Genomic DNA, 12,251 nt, shown 5'->3' with positions numbered 1-12,251 from the left:
ACTGAGCCATATCCACAGTCCTTTTTCTTTTCTTTTTTTTTTTTTTTTGAGACCGTCTCATTAAATTGCTGAGGCTGGCCTTAAACTTGAGATCCTCCTGCCTCGGCCTCCCACGTTACTGCTATTATAGGCATGCACCAGCATACCCAGCTCATAGACCACTTTTTGCCCACCTCTCAGTTTAAAAGTTGACTGGGTGTGGGGCTGGAGGTGCAGCTCAGTGGTGGAATGTGTGCCTAGCATGCATGAAGCCCCGGGCTGGATCCTAAGCACACACACATACAAAAGATTATCTGTGTAGATAAAAAGTGGGCAATTTCCTGTTCTCCTGTGATGTTTGGAAATCAGGCTGGCACTCTCCAAATGTTAACTGTTAAGCTTCCTGACCTAGCAGTTCCATAGCAGGAGGTACCCCTTGGAAATATGTCCAGGTGGGCAAAGAAGCATGCACGAGGATACTCATCACATTATTTGTAAGTGTGAAATTCTGTAATTAACTTAAATGCTTATCATTTGAAGTGGTTTCATTTATTATCATCCAACCAAACATGGCACATTATATATCCATTAAAAAGTGAAGTGGGTCTATTTATTTGTACAGATATGGAAAAAATCTCCAAGTGAAAAAAGCCAGCATCAGGGTCTGGGGTTGTAGCTCAGTGGTAGAGTGCTTGCCTCACACGCATGAGACCCTGGGTTCATTCCCCAGCACCACATAAAAATAAAGATATTTTTTAAAATTCCAGCATCATACAGACAAGAGGGGGAAAGGGAGAGAGGGCAAGTGGGAGAGAGAGGGAGAGACAGAGACAGAGAGAGAAAGAATATGGATATTTTTGACAGCATAGGGAGAGAGCTGGGAGTATAGCTCAGTGGTGGAGCACTTACCTAGAATTCACAAAGCCCTGAGTTCAATACCCAGTGCAGAAAGTAAAAGCCTAGAAAAATAAATACCAAATTGTTTTGGGGTTTTTTTTTTTTTTTTTTTTTTTGCTTTTTGTTGTTGTTTTGATACCAGGGATTGAACTTGGGCACTTAGCCACTGAGCCACATCCCCAGCCCTATTTTGTATTTTATTTAGAGACAGGGTCTCACTGAGTTGCTTAACACCTCCCCATTGCTAAAACTGTCTTTGAACTCATCATCCTCCTGCCTCAGCCTCCTGAGCCACTGGGATTACAGGCATGAGCCACAGCACCCAGCCAAAATTGTTAACAGCATTCACCTGTGTAGAAAGAAATGTTATTGGGCCAGCGCAGTGGTGCATGCCTGTAATCCTAGTGGCTTCGAGGCTGAGGCAGGAAGATTGCGAGTTCAAAGCCAGCCTCAGCAATAGCGAGGCTTCTACTGCAGAAGATTCACGAGTTCAAGGCCAGCCTGAGCAACTTATCGAGGATATGTTGGCCAGTGGTAGAGCACCCCTGGGTTCAGTCCCCTATACTGGAGGGGGAGAGAGAAGTAATATTATAAAATTATTATTACATAAGATGTTGATTGCAAAAATGTTTCATAGAGAAATTAAAAGAATAAAAATTACCCCTAATAATTTTAGTATCTTGTAAAAATGAGCATTTCAAATTAGTGGGGGAAAAGTGAATTATTCAGTTAATTTCATTGTGATCAATAGGTAACTATCTGGAAAAGAATAAAGGTAGCTCTTTGCCTCATACTTTACATGAAACTTAACTCCAGATAGATTTTAAAAAATTTAAATATAAAAAGAAAAGCCATGGACTGGGTTTGTGGCTCAGTGGTAGAGAGCTTGCCTAGCACATGTGAGGCATTGGGTTCGATCCTCGAATGTAAATAAATAAATAAATAAATAATAAAGGCCCATTAATAATTTTTTAAAAAAAAATTTTAAAAAGCAAAACTATGAAAATCCTGAAAGAAAGGAACGTTTTTAAAGAAAACTTCAGGGAAAGGCCTTCCTCAGTTTGATACACAACAGAAACACAAAAGGAGAGGATAATAAATTTGATTTCAGCCAGGGGTGGTGGCATGCACCTGTTGTCCCAGCTACTCAGGAGCCTGAAGCAGGAGGATCCTTGAGCACACAATCTGGAAACCAGCCTGGGTGACATAGTGGGACTCCATCTCAAAATAAATTAATTAATTTAAAAATATAAATAAATAAAATTTCAAAAACAAAACTAATTTTCACAGTGAAAATCATTCATGTTTTCAAAAAAATCAAACAATAAACAAAGCCAAATAAAATTTTAACAAACTCATGTACTTATAAATAAGGAGAAATTATATACAAAACATACATAATATACTAATAAGAAAAAGACCAATAATCCAAATGGAAATAAACAAAAGAGCAGTCTCAAAGGAAATAAAACTCATTCAATTAATCAATACCTTACTTTGATTTATGCATGTTTCTGTTTTAAAAAAATCTCATCTAAGCCAGGCACAGTGGCACATGTCTGTAATCCCAGAGGTTCTGGAGGCTGAGGCAGGAGGATCACAAGTTCAATGCCAGCCTCAGCAAAAGCAAGGCGCTAAGCAACTCAGTGAGATGCTGTCTCTAAATCAAATACAAAATAGAGCTGGGGATGTGTTCAATCCTAGTACTTCCCCCCAAAAAAACTCATTTAATATATATTCTCTAGTCCTTTATTTTTTTATTTTAAAACAGGGTTTCACTAAGTTGCTTAGGACCTCACTAAGTTGCTGAGGATAGCCGTGAACTTACCATCCTCCTGCCTCGGCCTCCCAAGTTGCTGGGGATTACATGTGTGTGCCAGGTCACCCAGCGTGCGCTCGTGCTCTCTCTCTCTCTCTCTCTCTCTCTCTCTCTCTCTCTATATATATATATATATATATATATATATATATATATATATATATATATATTTGATTCAATAGCATTGGCCTCATGGCTAACAGCACTCATGCCTGCTGGACCTTACCTAATACATGGATTTTCTCCATAAGGCACATCACAGTGCCTAGGAACCCTAGACAGCATTTCAGCATTACATTGGGGGCCATTTTAAACAGCAAAATCACCAACAGTACAAAAATGTGAGAAAGGAGCCTAGCTTGGTGGTACACGCTTGTAATCTCAGCAAGCTAGCCTCTCAGGAGGCTGAGGCAAGAGGATCCCAAGTTCAAGGCCTTCCTGGGCAACTTAGCGAGACCCTGTCTCAAAATATAATTTAAAAAAGGCTCAAGGGGTTGGAGCTATAGCTCAGTGTTAGAGCCCTTGCCTAGCATTTGCAGCACCCCTCATTTAACCCCAGTATTGCAAAAACAAAAATGTAGAAAATGTATCACTAAATAAACCTCAAAAAAGATACTTACTTATAGTATGAGAGCTGAACAAAAAGGCAGAACGTTGTCTCAGCCGGGAAGGTGAGCATCAGGCAACTCAAAATTCTAGATGCTATGCTCATCAGCAAATTACCACAAAATCATGGCAGGCATTGATGGGGGGTTACAGATAAATCTTGACGAGTGGATAAGTTTGTAAAGACAAAATCCACGAGTAATGAGGATGGGTGGTGCTCACGTGAGGGCAGAGTGACCTGTACATAAGGTTGTCCACCACAACACAAACAAAACCCTGATGCACCTGTCCCCACCGAGTGGATCCAAATCTCTTGGATGGGGCTGGTTTTCATATTTCTTTAAATCACTACAGATGGTTCTGAAGTCCAGAGAGGGTAGCGAGGATCACATCAACCTGGTTTGTGGCTACACAATACTCCTTTGAAGGGAGGCTCCAGAACTTACTCCAATAATCCATTATTACTGGACAAATTCAGATTAGTTCCAGCATTTTGATATAAATGATGCTTAGTTGAATATCTTTTCCCGTATCCTTGATTGTTTCTCTAAGATAATTCCCAGAAGTAGACATTCTGAGTAAAGGTTTGCATTTTTATGATGTTTGATACACGTTGACAGTACCCCCAAGAGGTTAGGTCAATTTATACTCCCACTAGCAGTTCACTATTAATCTTTTTGATCTTTGCTAAAACTGGGGGAAAAAAATATATATATATATATATATAATATAAAATTATAAAAATATACAAGGATTTTTTTGTATATTATAGGGATGTCATGTCATGTGCCAGTGAAACAGTCTTAATATCAGAGCCTCAATTCCAAGTTATGTTGTCTGTATCAGTCAACTTAACTTCCCCCATTTTTCTTGGAGAAAAAGAGAATAGAGGCGGGTCACACGCTGCTGCCCTCCCCGGGTGAGTGGAGGCTCCTTGGCTCACTGCCTTGGTCTCAGAAGAGCTACTGCACAAACCCTGGTCCAGAGACGGCAGAGTGGGGGGGATCTTTTTTACATTCGTTGGGCAGCATCCTAAAGGTTGCATTGCTGATTTGTAAACTAACTTAACGGAACTTGTTGTGATATTGTTGTTTTGCATTCAGATGGGGGAAAGACCATTTTAAAAAATCACCTCGATCAAAATCCCCAGCTACAGTGGAACCCAACAGAATCCTCCCGAACATGCAAAGATCCCATAGAAGATATCAACTCCCCAGAACAGTGAGTACCTTCTCCTTGAGAATTATAGGAAGAATGTGTCTCCCCTGTACATCTGTTTATGATTGGCACAGTTTTTCTTTTTTTTCTTTTATTTTTTTTTTATTAGCTACACATGACATTACAATGATCTTGGCAATTCATACATTTAAATCACTGGGGTATAATTTCTCATTTTTCTAATTGTACAGATTGCAGAATCACACTGGTCATAGAGTCACCTATATACATACAGCAATCATAATGTCTATTCTATTCTGCTGCCCTTCCTATCCCCCCCACTCCTCCCCTCCCCTTCCATCATTTCTCTCTATCCAATCTAATGTGACACACTTTTTTTTCTTTTTCTCATCACAATATCATACATGTATTCTGTATAACGATGGGGGTCTCCTTCCATCTTCCGTACAACTCCCCTTCTTCCTCTTTTTCCCTCCCACCTCTCTTCCCTATTTAGTGGTAATCTTCTTCTCATGCTCTTCCTCCCTATCCCATTTTGAGTCACCCCCCCCTTATATCAGAGAAGACATTTGGCATTTGTTTTTTAGGGATTGGCTAACTTCACTTAGCATAATCTGCTCTAATGCCATCCATTTCCCTGCAAAATGCCATGATCTTGTTATTTTTTAGTGCTGAGTAATATTCCATTGTGTATAAATGCCACATTTTTTAATCCATTCATCTATTGAAGGGCATCTAGGTTGGTTCCACATTCTAGCTATTGTGAATTGTGCTGCTATAAACATTGATATGGCTGTGGCACAGTTTTTCATACCCATGGTATTATTTGAGTTCCACATCTATTCTATAATACAGGTCAAATTATAATGCTCTTTTTGTTTTAAAATATTTTTTTAGTTGTTGATAGACCTTGATTTTATTTATTTATATGTGGTGTGAGAATCGAACCCAGTACTTCATACATGTTAGGCAAGCGCTCAACCACTGAGCCACAACCCCAGCCCACAGTGCTGTTTTTTACAGATGAGAAAACTGATCTCCAAAGAGGGGAGGGAGGTGATTTGTCCAAGTGCCGCAGTCTTGGCTGGGCACAAGATCACGAGCCACTCACACCTTGTAGATTCAAACAGCAATTCTTTATTCCCGAACTCACACCGGCCCTGTACAAACATGTTCTGGGAAATCCAAGTTCTGCCGCCCTTTCGCGTACTCCACGAGGCTTTTTATCCCTATTCCCAGCAGGAATAACCTTAAACCTTGAACTGCCTTAAACCCAGATTGTCTTAAACCGGGATACTTCCTAAAACCTGCAGGATACACCCTAAACCTGGATCCACCCTCGTCCTTGATCAGGGTCACCTTTCCAAGGCAAGTCCATTTAACATGGGGTATGCTGGCAAGGAAATTTCAATACGTCATTCCTACTTGGCAATGGCCCTCAGCATCCAAGCTCACCCAGTGGCTAAGCACAGGAGGTAGGATTTGAACTCAGGCCTATCCAACATCAAACCTTATGTTCTCCCCTTAGCCTGATGCCTTTGTTAAGTGTAAAATGTACCCTCACTAAATACATTTACTTCAAGATTTACTGAAACCTGTTTATTATGCATCAGGCATAGGCAATGGGAACACACCAATGAAGAAAACAAACAAAAATCCCTCCCCTCCACAGTTTCCATATCTTCTAGAGCTTCCATTCTGCCTGGCAGGATAACAACTTTACAGAAACACAGGGCATGAGGGCCGAGGACGAAGCTCAGGAGTGGAACACTTGTCTAGCGTGCATAAGACCCTGGGTTCAATCCCAGCACCACATAAAAAAAGAATATTATGTTAAATGATAAGTGATTTGAAGAAAAATAAATCAAGAAAGGGGGTTAAGGAGTGTCATTTTAGGTGGGGTGTTGAGAGAAGACTCGACGAGAAGGCGATGTCTAAGGCAACACCCCAAAACACCTCAGCTAACTACGTTCCCACTGGCAATTTTAGTTCTTTCCAAATTCTACTAAATTGGAAGCAGGGGTTAGACACGTACACTCTGAAACTTGGCCATGGGAAATAACAAGTGGAGCCAGCCAAAGCAGCCAAGTCACCAACTCCAAGGAGTGGGCCTCTCCACCCCCTTAGCTCCAAGACTGGCCAGCTCCAGGCCAAAGCAGTGGCCAGTGTTTGTCAGCAGTTTCCCCTTCCATTGCCTCGACTGGAGTGTAAGCACCTTGAGGTCAAGGTGAGTCCATGTAGCCCCCGGGACTGAGCACAGGTTCCAGCGTTGAGTCGGTTCTCAGCAAGGAAGTGTTGAACACTCACGGCCATGAGCTACTCACCCCCCTTGCCTCGGCAGATGGCCTTGCCCTGGTACGTGGACAGAGCACCCTTCTCCCAGGCCCAGGTTTATTCTTCAGCTTCTCTTTCTCCCTGGACTCTGCCAGCACCATCTTGCCCTAAGGAATGGATCATGGCTGACAGTCCCCTCACTCAACCTGCCTTTCAAAAGGGACTCTCCAGCGCTCTCCTCCCCTGCGCACCTGTGTCTCTTGGGCAGTCTTTCTGGGCAGCAGGTCCTTGGGTAGTAAGGGCAGCACTTCATCTGTACCCAGCCATCTCAGAACCCACCATGTACTCAATAAACTGTGGAGCACGCCCTTCTGGGATGAGCTAGCCCCATGAATGATGGCCTCTGCCACAAGCCATGTGGCGCCATCAAAGCAGCAAGGTCCAGCTTCCCCAGGTCTGCTGAGCAACTTAGGTAAACTCCCCTCTTCACCACAGGACTGGCAATTCGTCCTTTGTTGAGTTTTTGTTAAGATCTGGTTTGGTTTGGTTTGTATGCTCCTGAGTGGCCAGGCACTGGGGAGACAAGGAGGCATTAGATCCAGTCCCCTCCCTCAGGGAATGCAGTTTGCCACGTGGGTGGATGGAGAACTGCACAGAAATGCAGCTGAGCAGAGCAGGAGGGAGGTCACCTGGGCACATTCCCCAAAAGCAGCCTTGCCAAGGATGAAGACTGAGGGTGTGGCCCTGCCCAGGGGCCAGAGGGCAGGCAGCTCCCTCTTCCTTGGCGCCCCTCCCAGGGTGGCATGCAAACCCTCCCAGACTCAGCCCACCTCCTGCTCTTCTTGGCTTCTTTCTTGGATATTTACAAAGGAGTCCTGGGGCTTCAAGGAAGAAGGGAAGAGGAGTCTCCTGGAAAGAGATCTGAGCCCTTAGAAGGGAGGTAGGAGGTTACTGCCCTGTGACCCGGAACCCTGGCCTCGAGGCTCAGGAGGACGGCATCTCCCTCCTCCTTCCAGTGTCCCCAGTTATCCCCGGTTATTCCCAGAGCCACAGAGGGACACACAGGTTTTCACTGAATACCCCCTCCATGGCTGGATGGCTAGACGACAGTTCTTGGATTCAGAGAAAAAACAGACTCCTGTCATCAGCTTGTATTAGCCAAAGTGAGTCCAGAGAACTTTCTGGAGAGCAGCCAGGCAGCCTTCACTAACACCCCTCCTCTCTTCCCCTCCAGCATCCAGCGCCGGCTGTCCCTCCAGCTCCCCATCCTCCACCACGCCTACCTCCCGTCCATCGGAGGCGTGGACGCCAGCTGTGTCAGCCCCTGCGTCAGCCCCACCGCCAGCCCCCGCCACAGACACGTGCCACCCTCCTTCCGAGTCATGGTCTCGGGCCTGTAAGGGTGGGAGGCTTGGGCTGGGGCCTCCCCGTGACCGCACCATTGCCGGCAGAGGCGTCTGCCACAGGCACACTGTGGGCTCCGGCCGTGGAGAAGCGGGGCACCATGGCCGCCTCTCGGGACTGCGCGGCTGGCCCTCAAGTGGACGGGACGGGGGACGTGGCACCTGACCTCGAGCCTTATTTGTGAAGTTCTTATTCTTTCACAAAGAAGAGGAATGGAAATGACTTCTTCCATAATGTCTACAAACAAGGAGAGCTGGGATAGTTGAAACTTGCAAAAAACAAAACAAAACAAAAACAAAATTCTAGACAAGGAGAGAGGCCTAGACTCCAGCTAGACTCAAGGAGAAGCCCTGAGCAGCCTCGGGAAGAGGCCAGGGCTTCCGGAGAAACCGCCTCTGTACTCTGCACACACATCACCATCTGTGGCCCCCACCAGCCCTCCTCCACATGGGTGGGGGAGAAGGTGAGCAGGGCCACCAGGTCCCCAGCTGCCAGCCCAGCCCACCTCAGCCTCCCTGGCACAGGGAGTCCATGGGAAGGGCACACAGGCACCGGCCCTGGGGCTGGGGAACCAGAGCAGGCAGACTCGCATGCTCCCTGGGGGGGCCTCCATCACCGAATGAGATGTTTGTTACTCTGATAAATGCCACACATTAACACAATAACAACCGTTCCGGGACGTGGGGATTTAGGGCATGTCGCTGCAGACACGCTCTGCAGCATCACCGACAGTCTGTCAAGCACCCACCATGTTGGCCGTGTCCTTGTGTTCATATCAAGTGTTCCCGGAAATAAGGGGGACCACCCGAGCTAATCACGGAATGTCTGTTCCCAGCAAACATGATAGAGAAAGATGTGCACTTTAACCTCTCCCATCAGGGCCCAAGGGCTGGCTGGGATTTTTTTTTTTTTTTCCACTGACTTTGTTTCTGACCAAAGTGAATCGAGGGCATTCTGCTAAAAGACATCCCTGGTGTCACAGGGGAAGAGTTGCTGGCTGAGGGCTTCCCTTGGCTTCCAGAAGGCAGCCTTCCATCCAGATGAGCCGGTGAGCTCTCCCCTTGGGATCACTGGGGACCATCGGTCAGCAGACTGATTCCCATTCATAAGATCACTCTTCCCATTAAATGAACCCCAAAGAGCACTGGCGTGGGAGTCAGGCAGACCTGGGTTCAAGTCCTCAGTCCCCTTGACTCCCCGCGTGACCTTGGGCAAGTCACCAGTTTCTCTCTGAGCCTCAGTTTCTCCTCTGTAACAGGTTGGGGTTGAAATAACACCCGTCCTGCCTACCTCACAGGGTCACTCTGAGGATCGACACCTGATCTCATCCAGGAAAGCTTTGTCCCAAACAGTAAGCAGCCCTGACCTGTGAGGTACCAGTGTGACTATGACCTTCAGCCCTCACTACAGCCGGGGTGCGGCCCAGAGAAGCTTCCGGTACAGCCCTCTGCCTGAAACAACCTGGCTGGAGGGAGACTCCCAACGACTTTTCTGACATTCCTAGACAGGTTCATTCTTTGCTAAAGAAAGGCCTGAATGACAACGTCCAGGACGTCTGCACAACCGAGCACTTCGCTCCATCCCTAAAGAATCCTAATGGCAGCTTCAACAGGCAGGCAATAATCTCTTCCCAGAACCACTGCAGTCAGGAACACACTGTTGTCACCACCAGGCTTTGACGAAAGGGCCCACGGGAATCACCATCGCCAACATTTCCAACACCCCAGTTCGCGTAGCTTTCCCCTCCCCTCCCTCAAGGAGAGGTTATGGAGGTACTGTAGCTTTTAGGGAAAAAAAAAAAAAGTTCACACATCACAGGTCAAGTTGAAGTCATTCTCTGTTTAGGCACTAAAAATCGTGTTGTCACTCTGTGTATTACCAGTATTTACTTGCTTTCTTGATTTCACCAAAACCAAATTTAATTTAAAGGATCACATTAATTTTTCAAAGGGAAAGAGACACTTAATTGTACATAATGTATACACACACATGCACACACATGCACACACAGCACACACACAAATACCTGTAGAAATATTATTCCAGCATAGCAGGAAAAAACAAACTAAAGTATTGGACTGCCGGAGGTGAGCGTGCGTCTGTAAACCTTTGTGACTCCCAAACGTGCTCTGTCTTCTAGGTTAACCCACAAAGTACATTCTCTTGTCTTACTGATCCTGTAGGTTTACCCATCTTGTTTTTTAATTTTCCGAGAATAACAAGACACACAGAAGTGACTCTAGCTATTCCATGGTTCTGTTCTTTTATATGCAGCAAACACACCCGGTCCATTTCCCAAGAGGCTTCGGCCTGAAGGCATTTTCCAATGATGTTTAGTGCACAAATGCTTTAAATTAGACTGGAACTGCCAGAATCAAATGTAAATGAGGAATTTCTCGTACCCCTACTGCATGGTATCAATTTTTAATAAATTGTTGCAAAATTGTTTTTATGAATAAAAGGAAAAAAATTTTGTCTTGAATGCCTCCTCTTCCCCAAATGGAGGTCACCTGGGACCATGTTCCTCAAAGAGCCACTAAGGGGCTGAGAAACAGCCTGGGGGTGCCTGGTCAGCTAGGCCCTTCCTGCCGTCAGATGACAGTCACATGCCCCACCACCATGCAGCTCCAACTTCTGAGTGGCTCAAGGGTGGAAACCTGACTAAGCAGGGCAATAAACCCCTTCCCAGGAGTCCTCCATGTAGAGGTATTTAGTCTGCCCTGCAAGGGAAAAATGGAACCCACTGAGAGAAACGGGAAGAAGATCTGGGTACTGATGGGGTCCAAGTCCATGGTTAGCTGCTCCCAAAGGCCAGTAGCATCTGGGCCTTTTCCTGCTCAGTTGGTTAGGCCTTCCTTGAATACTCTGTTCTTCCAATAAATTGCCCTTTTTGCTGGGGTTAATCTGGACTAAGTTCCTATCAATCGCAAACAAAAGGTTCCTGATTGACATGGAAAAGTCACTCACTCCCCAGCCTCAGCCCTCTCTCAAGGCCTTTGTGGCCTGTCAAGACTTTGCCCATTGCTCTTTCCCAGCCCCTGCTGCCTCTCCCTGCACCCCAGGGTGCCATCTAAAGGCTGTGTACACTTCCTGCATTGTGCTGGGCCCTCAGCCGGCTGCTCCATCTCATCCTCCTAGTTCCCCTGACAGGAATTCCTCTCTTCCTCTTTTCTGAGTTGAGGACTGTGCTGTATCTCATGGCACTGGGGACACGCTTACATGGTCCTCTCCCCACCTGCATCATGAGCTCCCTGAGTTTGGGAGTCATATCTGCTTCCTCCATGTTCTACTAAGTAGCCATCTTCCCAATGGCTCAAAACAGGTTTCAATGAGACTTTGCAGCATTGAACATTTTGGCCAAGTTGTGTCGAGACTGGTTGCTGAGACTGGAAGAGAGAGCAAGGGTAGAGGAGGCCACAGCAGGCTGGAGAAGTCCCAGGCAGTGGGACCAGGTGTGGGCCTCAGAAATGAGGGGGCTGGATTCAGACTTCACAGGAGAGCCATCCCCAGGTCAGAGGTTTGAAGTGCACAGGATCCTCTATCATGGCATCTGCCTAGGAGCAGGCCTCCTGAATCCTGGCCCAAGAGAGCCCTGCTGAATGCCTGCCACTCCACACTACCTTTTTTACAGTCCTCCTGTATGATACAGGATGTTCAAGGATGTAGATGGTTCACCCAAGGTGACCTCACAAGCCCATTGCAAAGAGGAATGATCAAGAATCCTGACAGGTCTTCCTTCTCTGTCTGACCTAGACTCACAGAAATGAGCAGTAAGAATTGGAAAAACCATCCTATCCAACTCTTCATTGTATAGGTGGGGAAACAGGCCCAGTCACTGGAGCCAAAGTCAATGAGAAGGTCATAAGAGGACAGGTGGGAAACCCAGATGTCCTGGCTGTGAGACTCGTTCTTTTCTTCTGAACCCACTTTCTCACACTCGACCCAGAACCACAGTAGAACAACAGTGAGGGAGAAGAACATGGAGTCATTTCTCAGGGGCTTCGACTCTCCATGTGGAGTCCACTGATGGAAACGTCTCTTCTTAGCACCTCTGAAAGGACAGATGTCCCCTGCACTCAAGAAAATCCTCCTA

General features: G+C 46.0%; 1 protein-coding gene across 1 annotated transcript in view; it reads left to right on the top strand.

Moving 5' to 3' along the window:
• Nucleotides 1-8,154, top strand: part of Gabbr2 (gamma-aminobutyric acid type B receptor subunit 2) — a 348,083-nt gene extending 339,929 nt beyond the window's left edge. The window contains exons 18-19 of the mRNA XM_026415240.2: nucleotides 4,405-4,522; nucleotides 7,989-8,154. Coding sequence (XP_026271025.1) covers nucleotides 4,405-4,522; nucleotides 7,989-8,154 — 284 coding nt within the window. The remainder of the gene's footprint in view (nucleotides 1-4,404; nucleotides 4,523-7,988) is intronic.
• Nucleotides 8,155-12,251: the final 4,097 nt, after the last annotated feature.

Source organism: Urocitellus parryii, chromosome 4 (assembly GCF_045843805.1).
Source record: "Urocitellus parryii isolate mUroPar1 chromosome 4, mUroPar1.hap1, whole genome shotgun sequence".
Taxonomy (NCBI): Eukaryota; Metazoa; Chordata; class Mammalia; order Rodentia; family Sciuridae; genus Urocitellus; species Urocitellus parryii.
Note: the sequence above shows the minus strand (reverse complement) of the source record. Positions and strands in the feature narration are given on the sequence as shown.